Below are 17576 nucleotides of genomic sequence, written 5' to 3'. Positions count from 1 at the left end.
CCGCAGCGTTCTGGGGCGGGGACCCCGAGAGAGCCCCGCTTAAGCCTGGGACCCGCCCTCGCCACGCCTCCTCTCTGTCCCGCCTCCCCGGCCCTGAGCCTTCCCCTGTCCCTGGAGGTTGTCAAGGGCTGGTGCACACAGAAGTTCATTTTCTGATTTGCCGCACATAAAAATCGAGTAGGATTCTAATGCCATCCAGACACGGATCCGTTCATTCGGCTGCCCAGTGGCCATTATGTGCTGTTTCAGGTGCTGGGGACGCAAGCCAGCAACCGATGGCAGTTAAAAGGAGCTACAAGTGTCACTAGAACCTGGCAAGAGGGAGATAGGAAATAGTTTGTCATGGGCATCAAAATTTGCCTGGTGCTGGGACTGGTTGGCAAGAAGGGGCATTCAAAGCCAGGGAACTGGACGCCACTGCCCAGAAACTTAAAGGTCCCATTAAGTACAGAATGCGGAGTACCCCATGTTCAGGATGCCAAGGTCCCTCTAGAGTCTAGAACCAATAAAAAGAAGGGAGACAGGGAAGGCAGAAAGAGAAGAAAGAAAGAGAGAAAGAAAGGAGGGAGCCAGCAAAATGAGCATGCAAAAGTGCGTTCTGCCAAGTCTGACAACCCAAGCTCTATCCCAGCAACCCCCATGGTGGAAGGACAGAACCAACCCCTACAAGTTTTCTTCTGAACCCCACATGCACAGGCCCCCAAATAAATAAATACAATGATTGAAAAAAAGAAACAACTCCAAAACCCATAGGATCTCTCTCTCTCTCTCTCTCTCTCTCTCTCTCTCTCTCTCTCTCTCTCTCTGTCTCTCTCTCTCTCTGTCTCTCTCTCTCTCCCCTCTCTTTGGGTTTTCAAGTCAATGTTTCTCTGTGCAGCAGTCCTGGCTGCCCTGGAACTGGCTCTGCAGACCAGGCTGGCCTCGAACTCACTGAGATCAGAAATTCACCTGCCTCTGCCTCCCAAGGGCTGGGACTAAAGGCGTGCGCCACCACCGCCCAGCCAGGATCTATTTAAGTGAAAGGAAGGACAGGTGTGTCGTGGTGGAACTGCTTTAGGACAGGGCGCTGAAGATTCTGATCCCCCAGAGTGGTGTGGGATGGGAGAGTGGACCATGTGCTTGAATGCCTGGGCATGCCAAACCAACATTGAAGGATGTGAGGGATGGGGCATGGTGCGCAGATGCTCCAGGACCTTTGTCCAAAGAGACCGCATCACCATGTGAACAAGGACCCTGGGAAACGCCTGAGGGTCCAGGCAGGTAAGTACAAACCACCCTATGGGCCATGGCTGGAAACGGGTCATGGGAACTGGAGGAGGCAAAGTCTGCTGACTGGAGAAAAGCTCCCAGGACGGGGTGTGCTAGCTGTGGGAGCGCAGCAGGCATATCGGGCAACCTTGAAACAGCTTGCGCTCTTCGTCCTCTTCCCCCACGCACAGCAGAGGTCTGTCAGAACCCAGCCCATTCCCGGCCGGCCGATGTTTCAATCAGTGCCTAACTCCTACCAGCCAGGGAGATGCTGGAAATGTAGCTGGATGTTGTTTGCAGAACGCCTACTCCTAAAGTTGGTCTCCTGGGCCATCTCAGCTACCATTTCTGTTTTCACCACATGGTGGCGCCACGCACGCTGGTCGGAGCTGCCAGGTGAGCTCAAACTTTGCTGAGAGTTTCCAACCACTTGTACCTAGCTGGTGACGTCTCATTCCACCATAGGACCTGCTGTTACTGGGATCTGTAACCTCTTTCTAGAGGTTTCCGAATTCCTCACTGTGACATAGCGCTGTGCCTTCTTGGTACTTCCAGAAGCTACACACATCGGCATATCCAGACAGGAAGGAGTTCCCAACGGCCAGTAAGTGGTGGCAGGAGTATCCAAACTAAGATGGCTGGACTTGACTTCCACTCCCCTGTGGCTCCTTCGTGACAAAACTCCTGCAGTTCTTCAAGCCTGTAAGGTTGCTGCCTTGACCCTGGACACCTCACAAGGTTTTGTCATGCATTGCTCCTGTCCAGTGCTCCTGACTCATTCCCAACTCAGGCAGTGACACTTGACATGAAGCCAGGTGTCAGTACACAGCCCTGTTGACTAACTGACTCCTCAGGTTCCTTGAGGACACAGCTCGAACACAGACTGGGAGCCAGGCACTTTCAGCTGTGCCCGCCTGCCTGTCTGTCTATCCTATCTGGGCTCTTTTTTTTTTTTTTTAAGACAGGGTTCCCTGTATTGTTTCAGAGGCTGTCCTGGCACTTGCTCTGTAGACCAGGCTGGCCTCGAATTCAGAGATCCGCCTGCCTCTGCCTCTGCCTCCTGAGTGCTGGGATTAAAGGCGTGTGCCACCAACGCCTGGCTGTCCCCAGCAGTTTTAAAGAGTCCCATCAGTGGTGCCAAGCTCTCCATTCAAATTCCTAATCCTCACAGGAGAGTTTTTTAAAATTTATTTATTTATTTATTGACCTTATTTTTGTTGTTGTTGTTTGTTTGTTTTGGAGGCTGGCTTTGAACTCCTCCTGAGTCTTATCTCCTCTTTATGTTGCAGGATTACAGGCATGAGAGCCTCCACAAGTGGCTCAGAGAGGGAGTCAAGTCTCATTTTATAGCTGTGGAAACAGGCATGGGGTTTGTATTTATTTTTGTGTGTGTGTGTGTGTGCACGCGCGCGTGTTTAGTGTCAATGTACGTGGAGTGTGTGTGGCAGTCAAAGGACTATTTGCAGGAACTGGTTCTCCCCTTTCACCGTGTACACCCTGGGGATCAAGCTAGGTCATCAGGTTGGTGCCCTTACCCATGGAGTCATTTCACAGGGTTTGCTTTTGTTTGTTTGAGACAGGGTTTCTCTGTGGCTTTGGAGGGTGTCCAGGAACTAGCTCTTGTAGGCTAGGCTGGCCTCGAACTCACAAAGATCTGCCTGCCTCTGCCTCCAGAGTTCTGGGATTAAAGGTGTGCACCACCACTGCCCTGTCATAAAGTCTTTTTTCAAAAAGAGGTTTTACTTTTATTTTCAAATCTATCTATCACCAATCTGTCTACCATCTATCTATATCTACATATGTGTCTATGTGCAGATTTATGCATATGACTGCTATGTCTGAGACGTCCAGAAGAGGGCATCAGATCCCCCCAGAACTGGAGTTACAGGTAGTATGTGAGCCATCTATCGTGGGTGCTGGGAGCCAAATTGTAGTCTTGGCCATCCTGGAGCTCACTCTGTATACCGGGCTGGCTTCGAACTCACAGAGAGCCGCCTGCCACCACTGCCTGGCCCTCTTTGAGCTTTTTTTTTAAAAGATGTATTTATTTATTATGCATACAGTGTTCTACCTACATGCCAGAAGAGGGCACCAGACTGAATAGATGGTTGTGAGTCACCATGTGGTTGCTGGGAATTGAACTCAGGACCCCAGGAAGAGCAGTCAGTACTCTTAACCTCTGAGCCATCTCTCCAGCCCTCTTTGAGCTTTTAAAGAATAATTTTTAAAAACATTTATTTATTATGTATACAGTGTTCTGTCTGCAGGTGTGCCTGCAGGCCTGAAGAGGGCACCAGATCTCATTACAGATGGCTGGGAGCCACCATGTGGTTGCTGGGAATTGAACTCAGGACCTCTGGAAGAGTAGGCGGTGTTCTTAACCTAGGAGCTTGCACAGAGTAACTTCTTGGTGGTGGTCGTGGGTCCTTGTATGCCATAGACAGAAATAGAAGGGAATGGGGTTCAAAGGCAGGAACGAGGGGTCCTTCCAGTACCTTGGACAGAGTCTACCCTGGCTCCGCCCCACGAGCGCCTCCTATTGGCTCTGGTTGTGCGGGCCTGGCTTTCGGGCCCTGAGACTGCCCCAAAGTAGCAACAGGGTCGGAGGAGGCGGCCGTTGCCCCGACAGCCCAGCGGACCCAGGGAGGGTAGCCCGCGGCAGATGGGCGGGGGACGCCTGCCAGTTTGCGGCAGCAACGGCCACGCGTTGTGGAGGCGTGTCGGGGCCCGCTGGGGCGGAGTGGAGCAGCCGGGGCACACGCCCGGGACCGCCCCTTCTCGCCTGTCATGTGACCTCCGACTGTCCCAAGGTGGAATCCAGATCCCAGAGCCCGTTGAATTGAAAATGGACTCTGGGGACCCTGAGTTGCCTCTTCCTGGGGAGTGGGGCTCAGGTCTCCTTTTCATAACCTAGGGCCGGGGAACCAGGTGGCTTTTAAGTCAGTGCCCTAAATTCTACGAAGTGCTTAGACCCCAGTCCTGGTTTTGGGCCAGGCCGGAAAAAGATTGGACCTTGGTTAGGACTGCGTCTCCACGTCCAGCTCGGGGCGGTTGGTGGAGCAACTCTGTCTTTTCAACCCTTGTTGGATCTCCCTGAACTCCGCGGCTCCGGAGCTCTGCAGCCGCTAGAGGCCTTGCCCGGTGGGCGTGAATGAAGCCACCGGAGTCAAGGCCAGGCCCCACCCATCCTTCCTGGCCAGGGGCTCAGCGCCCGCACGTCGCGCGACCCCACCACAGATGGGACTTTGAGGCCAGAGTGACATCTCAGGGGGACGACACTGACTCGTCCTCTCCAGCCCCACCCTGTGCTGGGACAAAGGCGGGCGGTGGGAGTGGCGGCTGGCCAGGCTCCGTGGGGCGGGGCGGAGCGGGGACACAGCCCCCTTAAAGGCCTGCAGCTAGCTGGGCGCGCACTTCTTTGGCGCGAGTTTGGGCTAGGCTTTGAACTCGGTTTCCGGCTTCGTTCTTTGCTCTGACTTGCAGCAAGATCCTCCACCCCGAGGTACCGGACCCTGCGAGCTCTTCGCTTTCCCTTGGAGCATGAGACTGCCTAGGACAGTAGGGGACGCGGCGGAGCTGCGCAAGGTAGGGACGGGAGGTAGGGACTCGTGGCAACGTGGAGTGGACGATCCTGATCCTCCTAACCGTGGCCTCTGAGCCCGTCTGCCTTCCCGCACCTCCCCGCAGACCCTGAAACCACTGCTGGAGAAGCGCCGGCGCGCACGCATCAACGAGAGCCTGAGCCAGCTAAAGGGGCTGGTATTGCCGTTGCTGGGCGCGGAGGTGAGTGTCTGGGAGAGGAAAACCGATGTGGAGAGTCCTGGGGCACCCATGGTGCAGGTGGGCTTGCGTGGTCCCGGGGCTCCGTGGGGAGCCCAAGGCCTCCTGGTGGGATCTGAACGATGGAGTGGTAGAGACCACTGCGGGACTGGCGAGCATCCTGGGTGCAAGAGCGAGGTGTCGTGTCCAGTGGCCCGGCTTGTTATGGGGTGTCTCTCTTGTCTGGCCTGGCACAGACTTCCCGCTACTCGAAGCTGGAGAAGGCGGACATCCTGGAAATGACCGTGCGCTTCCTTCAGGAGCAGCCTGTGTCCCCCTACCCCATTGCAGCGCCGGGTGAGTGACCGTGCTCCCTGCTCCTCACGTGCCGGGCAGTTTGCTCAGTGCTCAGGACCTGAGCCTCACGTTGCCCTCTGTCCACAGAACCCTGGGATAGCTACCTCGAGGGTTACAGAGCCTGTCTGGCGCGCTTGGCGCGCGTGCTGCCGGCCTGCAGCGTCCTGGAGCCCGCCGTGAGCGCGCGCCTGCTCCAGCACCTGCGGCAGAGGACTGTCAGTGGTGGCCCACCCTCCCAGACGCCACCACCCGCCCCTGCTCCAGCGCCCTCTCCGCAGGCGCCTCCTCCGGGCAGCCCTGGCCTCTGGCGGCCCTGGTAGGCTCCTGGATGTTCCTGGCCAGTGACCTGGATGGGCCAGCTGACTAAGGAAGTTCTCAGTGATGACTGCATCTCCCTCACTTTGAGAAGAACAGTGTAGCACACACACACACACCCTACCAAGAATTGGACGCCGGTGACCTATCTGGATGATGACCTCAAGGGCTGGAGGGAAAAGAGAGTTTCTGGGCAGGAGGAGGACGAGGGCCAGACTTGGGCTGGTAGACGCGCTTCTGGCACTGGGCCAGCCGAAGCTGCCACACCTGCCCTCGTGTGGGAAGCAGAGCAACCTCTGATCTTGGAGCTCACCTGCTCTGATGGGTCACCACATTCCCAGCCACACCCGGGTATACTCCCAGCTCAGCTGGGCTGGTGACCCTCTCCATAAACAGAGCAATGGCTTGGGGGACTTTGACCACTCCTCCCGAGGCTCTGTAGAGCACTGAGCAGGGCAAAGAGACACCTAGGTCTCGGCAGCCACCTCCTCCACTCCTAGGCTCCCCCTGGGAGTGATCTCTACAGCAGGGGGGGGGGCTTCTTAATTTAAGCCTCCAAGCGTTCTTTCTCCCACTCACCAGGCCCAGCGGGCTTCGGATGTAAGGAAAGTGTGGGACAAGTGTGAGGCTCCCCTGGGGCCTTACGGGGGGCTGGTGGCTTCGGAGGAACGGGACCCAGGCTCCAGCCTGGGAATGGCAGGGACCCAGGAGGCCGCAGCTGGTGCAGGAGCTCGAACCAACCTCGCCTGCTTGCCTGACTGAACCACTCCCTCCCCGAACCCAGGCAGTTGGGCTCCCAGAAACAACTTGTTGAGAAGTTATTTCTCCCAAACGGAAACCTGGAAGCCTATGATGACTCGGGGAAGGGCCAGGAGTAAGTGTAGCAGAGGAAGCAGGAGGATTTGTGAACCACGGTCACCCAGAGTCCACGGGGATTTGCTGAGCATTTTAGCACTGTTGCTTCTCCCTCTGCCTGTGCTGGGGACCAGGACACTAAAAGCCAAGGAGACAGAATGACCAGGGAAGGGAGGGTCACTTAGCTGCTCTGCCATCCATCTGTGGTGAATCTGGGTACTGATTTGGGTGGCAGGGGGTGGGGAAGATAGAGCCATCCTCAATAAAAGAAAATCAATGTGAAGACAGCAGGGGGCTCCCAGCAAGTCTGTGCTGGGCCCAGACTGTGATTCTGGCAGGCGGGGCTGGACGGGTGCATCTGTGTATACCTGAAGCACTCACACCAGTGGTGCTCAATAAACTCGGTGGACTGAAGGGTATGATGTGACTGACTCACACTGTGGTGAACCTTGGACGGCCTGGCTTTTGCTTTGACCACTGCAGTGGCTGTCACCCTAATTGCTGCGACCCTTTAATACAGCTCCTGGCGCTGTGTGGTGACCCCCAGTCATACATTATTTTCATTGCTTCTCCGTATCTGTACATTTGCTGCTGTTATGAATCGTAGATATCTGTGGTTTCTGATGGTCTTCCCCGGTGACCTCGGTGGAAGGGTCATTCAGCCCCCTAAAGGGTTGTGACCCACAGGTTGAGAACTACTGTTCTAGGGTCACCCAGATATTGGTCCCATCAGGGCACAAGTGCGACTTGTCTTCTTGTTCCTCGTGGACAGGTAGAGGCAGAGGAACAGCAGCCCCGGGCCCCAAGCTCCAATAGTCTCTGGGTTTCTCCTTGGATCTAAATGGACAGCTGTCTGTCTCCACATACAAGAATTCTCAATACTGGTTTACACACACGTTTCTGGCCATTTTTCCCTGTGGGAAAGGACAACACCAAGAAACAAAACAAAATCCCTAAGAACCTTAAAACAAGTGAGCACGGTGGTATATATACCTATAAATCCAACCCTGGGAGGAAATAAGAGTACTGAGTTCAAGGCCGGCCAGGGCTATCATAGCATGACCCGCCTCAAAAACAAAAAAAACAAAAACAAAACGCTCTCAACACTGGTATTTTATGTTCTGGAGATTCACAGTCATCTGCCTGCCTGTGCTGGGATTAAAGGCATGCGCTGCCACACCTGGTCCTCCACGCTGGTCTAAACGCTATGGAAATTGATGGACCCGAGGCCTCCTTTTAGCCATGCCCTCTGCTTCCTGCTCCTGAGCGTCTTGGTTTCTGGTTCCATGACGTGTGCTGACCTGGCCTCAAGTTATCAGGCAAGCAGGTATGGAGCGGAGTGTGTGCGGATAAACCGGTGACTCACAGGGTCAGGTGCCCTGCGGAACGGGGCCCTGGCAAGCCCGGGTGGGTGAGGCTCTCTGCCTGAGGCGAGAAGCCAGTTTCTCAGTAGAATGTGCTGGAAGACCTGGAAGCGCTGGGCTGGTGTTCCCAGCTGGGCTGGCGAAACAGGGATCCTGCGTCCTCCTCCCTCAGAAGCTGCGGTGAGCACCTCTTCCTGGCAGCTCCTTCGCTCCTGTCTGTGATGGCCTCAGGTGTGCAGGGCGTGGTTTAGCGGTGGCATCGGTGGCGTCGTTCAATAGAGGCTGCCCCTGGGAGGCACTCTCGTGTGAGTGTGAGCACTCATGGAGGTCGAGGGTCACTCCTCAGGTGCCTTCACCTTTTGTCTGAGATCTCCTACTGGAACTTTTCCAAACAGGCTGGACTAGCAAGCTGCTGGGAGCCGCCTCCTCTCTCTTCCAGCTGGCTGTGATTCTAAGTACCTGCCGTGGATGTCAGCCAAGCAGACATTTTATGACCCTCAACAAGTCCATAGCTCACCAGGAGCTTTCCAGGTGGCTGTTCTGAGGGGGCCGCGTGTTGAATCTAACCGGACGTCGAGCCAGCTGGAGAAGAGGTTCCTATTGTCTCTCATAGCCGCAGTGGCAGATTTGACCATGACTCAGGGATGCCAGGGTGCTGAGCCGCCTGGGAACCCACTGGTGTTGAGATGCACACTTCTGAGGAGACCCAGGCCTTGGACAGGGCCCCACTTGCCCCTTCTGGCCCCAGAAGTGAGAAGAGGTGGTGTCTGCCTTCCGTAAGCATGAGGGCAAAGGGCGGTTTGCTGCGGATGAAGCCTCTCCCGCAGTATTCCAGTGGCTCTGTCCCACCTGTGAGCAGGGGAGACCCCTTTGGCCTCTTTGGGACTAGCAGAATGAACACAACTTGCAGGAAACACCTTGAAGAGAATCTGTGGCCCCGTAGAACCCGGCTAAGCCTCCACAAAGTTGCCCTCTGACCCCAGCACGCAGGCCGTGGCTGCCTGAGCCCCCCATATAGTGATGATAACCACCACCACCACAACAATAATAATACTAAGAGACAAATGGTTGCCAGGCGGTAGAGGCTCACACCTTTAATCCCAGCACTCAGGAGGCAGAGGCAGACGAATCTCTGTGAGTTCGAGGCCAGCCTGGTCTACAGAGTGAGTTCCAGGACAGCCAGGGCTACACAGAGAGATGGGGGAGGGGTGGGGTGGAGCAGTGTGCACACACTGGGAGAAGGAAATCGATCCAGTGACTCCCAGCAGTCCACCTTCCATGAGGGGAGGGTTTAAACTGAAGACAGGGGTGTGAGTTAAGCAGAGCCGGTCAAGATGTGGATCTGTCACAGTCCCTGTCTCTTAGGCAAGGTGGTCTGGGGTTGTCAGAGCTGTGTGGAATTGTCTGGCTGGCACCAAGCTTAAGCCTTTTCTGTCTCCCAGGCTCAGCACGAGACAGGGTTTCTCTGTGATTTTGGAGGCTGTCCTGGAACTCGCTTGGTAGACCAGGCTGGTCTCGAACTCACAGAGATCCTCCTGCCTCTGACTCCGCAGTGCTGGGATTAAAGGCGTGCGCCACCAACGCCAGGCCCGATTATTTTTTTTAACCTTTTGCATATTTTCTTTTCAGAGCATGCCACATGGTCTGAATTGTTGCAGAGGACAGCTAAGCCTGCTGGTGGCCTTATTTCCCCAAACCTTAATTCCTATGTGGGCTGCCCACACGTGTGGCACTCTCTGCCTGCGCATCTCTGGGCTGTACCCGCCTCAGAGCTGCCCGGGCATGCGATACCCGGGAGAATGAAGCCACCCATTCAGGCTTCCCAGCGAGTACCTGGTTTCACTTGTGTTTTTCAGAGGCTTGGTTGGGCAAAGCCTCGTGCACTTAATGCAGCTCCAATAACGCATGCATAATGATTCTGGGAGCGTGAGATAGGCGCTGGGGGGACACACCCTATACGCAGGGCGGCTTGCTAGGGAGCATCCACTAGGGGGCAGCAAGGGGCAGAGGCCCGCGGATTGTCTCAGGATCTGGCTGCAGGAATCTGGTGTTTTCTGGCACAGGGGTAAGGATGGTGGAGGGGTGGAGGGAGAAGACTTCAAGCCGAGTATGTGACTGCTGATGCTTCTGCTGTAGAGGGTTTGTTCAGAATCCTGTCTTCTTGGGGTCTTGAGATAGTTTTTTGGTTTTTCGAGACAGGGTTTCTCTGTATTGTTTTGGAGGTTGTCCTGGAACTGGCTCTGTAGACCAGGCTGGCCTCCAACTCACAGAGATCCGCCTGCCTCTGCCTCCCGAGTGCTGGGATTAAAGGTGTGTGCCACCATCACCTGGCTTTGAGATAGTTTTTTACATTAAAGTGTGTGTGTGTGTGTGTGTGTGTGTGTGTGCGCGCGCGCGCGCGCGCGTGTCCTCAGAGTCCAGGGGATGCTGGAGTTACAGGTGGAAGGGTTATGAGCTGCCCAACATGGATGCCGGAAACTGTTCTTAACGACTGAGCCATCCCTCCAGCCCTACTTCTTGTGTTTTGAATGGATTTTTTTTTTTTTTTTGGTTTTTCGAGACAGGGTTTCTCTATGGCTTTGGAGGCTGTCCTGGAACTCGCTCTGTAGACCAGGCTGGCCTCGAGCTCACAGAGATCCACCTGCCTCTGCCTCCCGAGTGCTGGGATTAAAGGCGTGCGCTACCAACGCCCGGCTTGAATGGATATTTTATCCATGCATAATTTAGGTAGCATCCCTCATCCAGTATCTAGAAAACACGAGCGCATAAAATTTGATGAGCGCATAAAACGTAGTGTTGCCCCCCTCAAAAAAAAGCTGGGCTGTGGTGGCGCACGCCTTTAATTCCAGCACTCAGGAGGCAGAGGCAGGCGGATCTCTGTGAGTTAGAGGCCGGGCTGGACCGACAGCCTCCAAAACAATACAGAGAAACCCTGTCTCATAAAAACCAAAAAAAAAAAAAAAAAAAAAGTAGTTATAAATAGTTAGCAGGTGATGGCGCATGCCTTTAATCCCAGCACTTGGGAGGCAGAGAGGCAGGTGGATCTCTGTGAGTTTAGGGTCAGTGTTACACAGAGAAACTCTGTCTGAAAAACTAAAATAAATAAATACTTAGAAATACACGATCTAAATCTGGTCACAGTGACTCACCCCTGTAATCCCAGCAGTTGGGAGGCTGAGGCAGGAGGATCACTGTGAGTTCAAGGCCAGCCAGGACTACATATTGAGTTCTGGGCCAGCTTGCGCTACAAGTCCAGACCCTGACTCAAAAGCAAAACAAAAAGTCGGGCCGTGGTGGTGCACGCCTTTAGAGGCAGAGGCAGGAGGATCTCTGTGAGTCCAAGGCCAGTCTGGTCTATGGATCAAGAGTTCCAGGACAGGCTCCAAAGCTACACTGAGAAACTCTGTCTCAAAACAAAACAAAATAAAGAAAAAAAGGTTACATTTTTATTTGTGTGTGTGTGCCCACACGTATGTGTGTGTGAGTATGTGTGTGCATGAGTGTGTGTGTGTGAGTGTGTGTGTGCATGAGTGTGTGCTCCAGTACAGATGCCAGGAGAGGACAGAAGAGTTTGTTAGACACCTAGGAGCCGGAGTGATAGGTATTTGAGAGCTGCCAGATCTGGGTTCTGGGATCTGAGCTCTGGTCCTCGTGATGAGCATGGTGTGTGCTTGACTGACCTCTGAGCCATCTCTCTGTATCTCCTCTTGTTTATTCATTTATCTTTACTGAGACTGCACTCTGTAACGAGAGCTTCTTTGTCCCAGCTGGTCCTGCCGCCCTTTAGCCCCAAATGAACGGATGCTATATTAGGTATAAAATTGTCGGTCACTGACTAGGGCTTCCTATTGGCTAGCACTGTCTTAATTATTAACCAATTTCTACTAATCTAAATATTTCCATGTGGTCTTATCTTACCGGAGACGGGTCCAGACCTGTTACTCCTTTGGTAGCCTACATGGCGACTGACTGGTGGGCCCTCTCTGCTTGCCTTTCCCAGAATTCTCCTCATCCTAGTCCTGCCTATTTTCCTGCCTAATTGGCCAGACAGTCAACCAATAAAAGAAACTTATATACAAAAGGACATCCCCCATCAACACTCTGCTATTCTTTAATTTGTAGACAGGGTCACACCATGCAGCCTCAGGCTGGCCTTGAAATGTGATTTCTCTGTCTTCATCTCCAGAGTGTGGGATTATGGGCATGTGTCACTATGCTCAGTCAAGGAACTCACTTTAAGTGTGGAAACAGGCTGGAGTACAGCCAGGGAAGAAGACACAGCAGAGAGTATTCACCAGAAGAAGAAAGCAAAAGCCAGCCAGGGACATTGTGCCTGTCATTCCAGCACGTGGAAGCTGAGACAGGAGAATACATAGTTTGAGGAAGCCTGGGCTACATAGTGAGACCTTGTGGCCACACTAAAAATATATATATATATATGCTGAGCATGGTGGCACATGCCTTTAATTCCAGAATTTGGGAGGCAGAGGCAGGTGGATCTCTATGAACCTGGGGCCAGCCTGGTGTACAGAGTGAGTTCCAGGGCGGCCACACAGGGAAACTCTGATACCCTCCTCAAAAAAACCCCAAAACTCCCAACAGCAATAAAGAAACAAATAATACCTTGTTATTTATTCGAGACCGGACCTCATTGTGTAGCCCAGGCTGGCCTGGAAGTCACAGAGATTCCCCTTGCCTCTGCCTCTTGAGTGCTGGATTAAAGGCCTGTGCTACACCACCCAGAAGTGATTTTATTTAATTTAAGATTTATGCATTAGTGGTCTGTCTGCATGTGTGCCTTTATTCCAGAAGAGGGCACCAGACATCAGATCTCATTACAGACGGTTATGAGCCACCATGTGGTTGCTGGAAATTCAACTCAGGACCTCTAGAAGAGCAGCCAGTGCTCTTAACCTCTGAGATATCTCTCCAGTCCCATGATTTTAATTTTTAAGTGTGTGTGTGTGTGTGTGTGTGTGTGTGTGTGAATGTGTGTATGAGTTCAGATGCCCCCAAAGAGTCAGAAGAGGGTGTCCCCTGGAACTGAAGTTCCAGGTAGTTGTGAACTGTCCCATGTGGACTGGGATCTAATACAAGTCCCCCAAAAGGGCCATTAACTGCTGAGCCGTGTCCCCATCCCTTAGATGGGAATTCATTTATTAGATTAAACAAAAACCAGCCAATGAAACAAACAAATCACATTATAGAATGTTATAGATTCTTAGTGGTGATTAGGACACTAGGAGAGATAAAAACATTTCTAAGAGCTGGGCAGTGGTGGTGCACGCCTTTCATCCCAGCACTCAGGAGACAGAGGCAGGCAGATCTCTGCGGGTTTGAAGCCAGCCTGGTCTACAGAATGAGTTCCAGGACAACCAGGGATACACAGAGAAACCCTGTCTCCAAAAAACAAAACCCAAACATAAAACAAAAAACCCCAAAACATTGCTAAGAAGACAAAAATTATAAATGTGTAGGTACTTAGTAAGTACTCAGTTCCCGGGCTTCAAAATCCAAGGTGCAAAAACACACCTGGGGGCTGAGGTGTGTAGTAGAGCATGTGCGTAGCATGTGTGAGTCCTAAGTTCAACCCCAGTATAGAAAACATTTCACTGAAAAACAAAACAGTCAAAGGCATGATCATAGTCGAAGATGTAAACCTCCCTCTCTAAGTGATTGATAAACACACACAGAAAATCAGTAAGGATGAAGAAGACTGGGAGGTTATTAACACACTTAATTGGTCCTTGCAGCCATCAGCAAAATAAACACCATCTCAAGAGGTCGTAGAACGGTTGTCAAGGAGACCATCTGCTGGGATGTAAGACAAGGCTCTGTTACTCTAAAGGAAATGAAATTATAATGTCCTTCAGCCACAACGGAATTCAATTAAAAATCAACAGTAGAGGGAGATGCTGAGGGATAGAGACTTTTGAGACCCGAGGCTAAGCAGGGGTGAGGTACTTGAGGGGATGCAAGTCTCAGGGCTGGGTTCAGTTCCCTCTCAGACTTGTATGTAAGCAGGTTAAGTCGGCAAAAGGAGTAGATCTGGAAGCCAGAGAGATGGCTCGGGCCACCTGGTTAAGAGCGCTGGCTGCTCTTCCAGAGAGGCCCAAGTTCAGTTCTCAGCTCCCAGATGGTCGAGAGAAAACCACGTGGCTCACAACCATCTGTAACCCGGGTTCCGGGGGTTCCAGTGTCCTCTTTTGACCTCTGGCACACATACATTTTTTCATGTACATGCACACAGGCAAATCACTCATACACATAAAGGAAAACCGATCTTTAAAAAATCTGAAGCTAAGCTGGGCGGTGGTGGCGCACGCCTTTAATTCCAGCACTCGGGAGGCAGAGGCAGGCGGATCTCTGTGAGTTCGACGCCAGCCTGGTCTACAAAGTGAGTTCTAGGACAGACTCCAAAGCCACAGAGAAACCCTGTCTGGAAAAACAAAAAAAAAAAAAAAGTAAAATATTCCTGCCTCAGCATCCCAAGTTCGAGGATTACAGGCATCCATCACCAGACCAGCTGTGACCTAACAATTCTGCTCCAGGGTATACACTCATGAGAAAGGAAATGTGTTTACACAAGCCTGGTCGGGAGTGGTTATGACAGCTTTGTCATAAAAGCCAAAGGTTGGAAAACCACCAGGTGGTGATCGATAATCCAGCACATCGGGGTGAAAGGCGTTTTGCAGTCCTTTGGAAAGTTACACATCTGAGCTCTCCGGGGGGAACAGACTGTCACGGAGACACAGGCACTCCGTCTGCTCAGGGGTGGAAAGGCTGGTGGCGAGCAGGTACGGCTTACTCCACTCTGTTAACAAGGAAACAGAGATTACGGAGAGCATGCAGAAGTGACAGGAGCTGTCTGTAGCTAGCTACCCACCTGAAAAGCCAACAGAAGGGCAGGGTGTGGTGGTGCGCGCCCTTGATCCCAGCACTTGGGGTGCAGAGGGGGGGTCTCTCTGAGTTTAGGATTGGCTTGGATCTACATATTGAGTGCCAGGTCAGCCAGGGTTGCCTAGTAAGATCCTGATTTAGGGAGGGAGGAGGGAAGAGAGGGAGGGGGAAGGAGGAAGGGAGAGGGGAGGGAGGGAGGGAGGGAGGGAGGGAGGGAGGGAGGGAGGGAGGAAACCCACCAGAGTCAACAGGAAGCCTCTTAAGGACCATTAAGAGGTAAGCAGCCGCTGGGCGTTGGTGGCGCACGCCCAGCACTCGGGAGGCAGAGGCAGGCGGATCTCTGTGAGTTCGAGGCCAGCCTGGTCTACAGAGCGAGTTCCAGGACAGCCTCCAAAGCCACAGAGAAACCCTGTCTCGAAAAACCAAAAAAAAAAAAAGAGGTAAGCAGCCTGGCTAGTTGGCTTCTCCGTCACAGTACAGCCGCAGTCAGTTATAAATTAAATCCGGGTGGCCTGGGGTTGGAGCTCGGCTGGGAGTACTTGCCCAGAAGCACAAGCCATGGTTTGATCTCCAGCAAGAAATGAACTGGCAGCGGTGGTATGCAAATCCCCGTCTTCAGAAGTGGAGGCAGGAGGGTCAAAAGGCCATTGTCATCCAGCCTGGGCTACACGGGAACAGCTTTAAAAAAAAAGAGAAGTCTAGAAGCTAAGGTGAGCAAAACTCCAAGGTATCCATAAGTTAAGTTAGCCCCGTGTACACAGGCCCTGGGGACCTGAATGAACATCTTAGCGCTTACAACAATGCAATCTTAGCCCCGAGGGACCCGAGAGGAGCGAGCAGAGGGATTACGACAGTGTGCAGGGAGGACAGTGGGGAACTCAGATGCAGGGGTGAATTTCCTGGTTTAGATCTGTGTTTGGTCAACAGTACCTGGTGGCAGCGATGTCACCTCTGCTGAACCCCAGGATGACCGCATCCAGGCTCCAGCACAAATCTTAGCTTCCCTCGCTGGCTGACCCCCACCCTCACACCCGGGGAGTCTGACTGCTCAGCCCCAGCCGGGCGAGCATCCCAGCCAGTCTCCTACAGCAGGGAGAGGTACCAAGGTATCAGGGCTGAAGCGGATGCCTGCTCAGTCACAACTCTAGTCGCGCCCCGCCCCATCTTCCAGCTGCAGGCATCTGACCCCTGCCTGGGACCCTTCAGACGTCACTCACCCTGGTGGCAGTGGGAGGCGGGGGAGGGTTACAACCTGGTAGACCCATAATAGTTTGAGACAACAGCAAGTCAGACATGTATTAAATTTGAACTTAGCCCAGCCCATGTTAAATGTGTTAAAAATAAAGAAAAAACACCAACGCTAGCCCCAAACTGGACAAAGTTATGCGGCACAAGCATTTTTTTAAAAACAGATTTATTTTAGCAGGTTGTAGGGTGGCACATGCCTTTAATCCCAGCACTTGGGAGGCAGGAGGCAGGTGGACAGATATCTGTGAGTTCAAGGCCAGCCTGGTCTATACTGTGAGTTTCAGGACAGCCACAGTTATACAGAGAGAACCTGTCTCAAAAACAAATTCCACCCCCAAAGCCCCAGGATTATTTTATTTATTCATTTGTTTATTTATTTATTTTTTCCCAGACGGGGTTTCTCTGTGTAGCAGTCCTGGCTGTCCTGGAACTCGCTCTGTAGAGCAGGCTGGCCTCATTTTGGCTTATTTTGTTTTTTTTTTAATATATTATTCCTTTATTTATTTTGTATACACTTTTGTGCTTGCATGCCATCAGAGGGCACCAGATCTCATTCCAGGTGGTTGAGAACCACCATGTGGTTGCTGGGAATTGAACTCAAGACCTCTGGATGTATAGTCAGTGCTCTTAACCACTGAGCCATCTCTCCAGCCCCCGGCTTATTTTGTTTTTAATGCTTTGCGTGGATCTGTCTGGGTGCGGGTGTGTGCGCGTGTGACTATAGATGCCGCAGGGAAAATCAGGTCCCCTGAAGCTGGAGTGAGAGGCAGTTGTGAGCCGTACAATGTGAGTTCTGGGAACTGCAAGGACTGTGTGCTTCTTACTGCTGAGCCATCTCTCCAGCCTCAATTAATTAATTAATTAATTAATTAATTAATTAATTAATTAGTTAATTTTGAGACAGAGTCTCATTATGTAGCCCTGACTTCCCTGGATTTCACAGAAATCCATCTGCCTCTGCCTCCCCAGTGCTGGGACTAAAGGTGTACACTCCTATGCCTGGCTTTTCTCTTCCTTAAATTTTTTAAAATTTAAATTTAAATTAGAAACAAGGTTGTTTCACATGTCAATTCCAGGTCCCTTTACCTTTCCCTCCCCTTCTCCCACGCCCTCCCACCAACCCCTCCAATATCCCCTCATTTCCCCAGGAAGGGTGAGGCCCTCCATGGGGGTGTCCATAGTCTGTTATTTCATCCAGGGCAGGGCCTAGACCCTCTCCCAAAAGTCCAGGGTGAAAGTGCATCTCATTGTTGGATGGGTGCCCAAAGTCCATTTGTATACCTGGGATAAATACTGATCTACTACCCAAGGCTCAATAGATTTCCTAGGCCTCCTCACTGACACCCACGTTCAGGGGGTCTTGATTAGTCCCATACTGGAATCCTAGCTATCAGTCTGGGATTCAAGAGCTAACCCTTGTCATTCAGCTGTTTCTGGGGGTTAAAGTTTTATTTTCCAATAAGGCTTTTTTTGTTTTGTTTTGGTTTTTCGAGACAGGGTTTCTCTGTGAATATTAGAGCCTGTTCTGGA

The 17576-nt window shown here is 52.3% G+C and overlaps 1 protein-coding gene across 1 annotated transcript; it reads left to right on the top strand.

Moving 5' to 3' along the window:
* The first annotated feature begins 4061 nt into the window (after window positions 1-4061).
* Hes2 (hes family bHLH transcription factor 2) lies at window positions 4062-6948 on the top strand. Its single transcript, XM_005079273.3, has 4 exons — window positions 4062-4833; window positions 4936-5031; window positions 5265-5364; window positions 5452-6948. The coding sequence occupies exons 1-4, from the start codon at window positions 4789-4791 to the stop codon at window positions 5682-5684; spliced, it is 474 nt and encodes a 157-aa protein (XP_005079330.1). The 5' UTR covers window positions 4062-4788; the 3' UTR covers window positions 5685-6948.
* The last annotated feature ends 10628 nt before the right edge of the window (window positions 6949-17576 follow it).

This window comes from Mesocricetus auratus, unplaced genomic scaffold, assembly GCF_017639785.1.
Source record: "Mesocricetus auratus isolate SY011 unplaced genomic scaffold, BCM_Maur_2.0 Super-Scaffold_100042, whole genome shotgun sequence".
NCBI classification, from domain to species: domain Eukaryota; kingdom Metazoa; phylum Chordata; class Mammalia; order Rodentia; family Cricetidae; genus Mesocricetus; species Mesocricetus auratus.
Note: the sequence above shows the minus strand (reverse complement) of the source record. Positions and strands in the feature narration are given on the sequence as shown.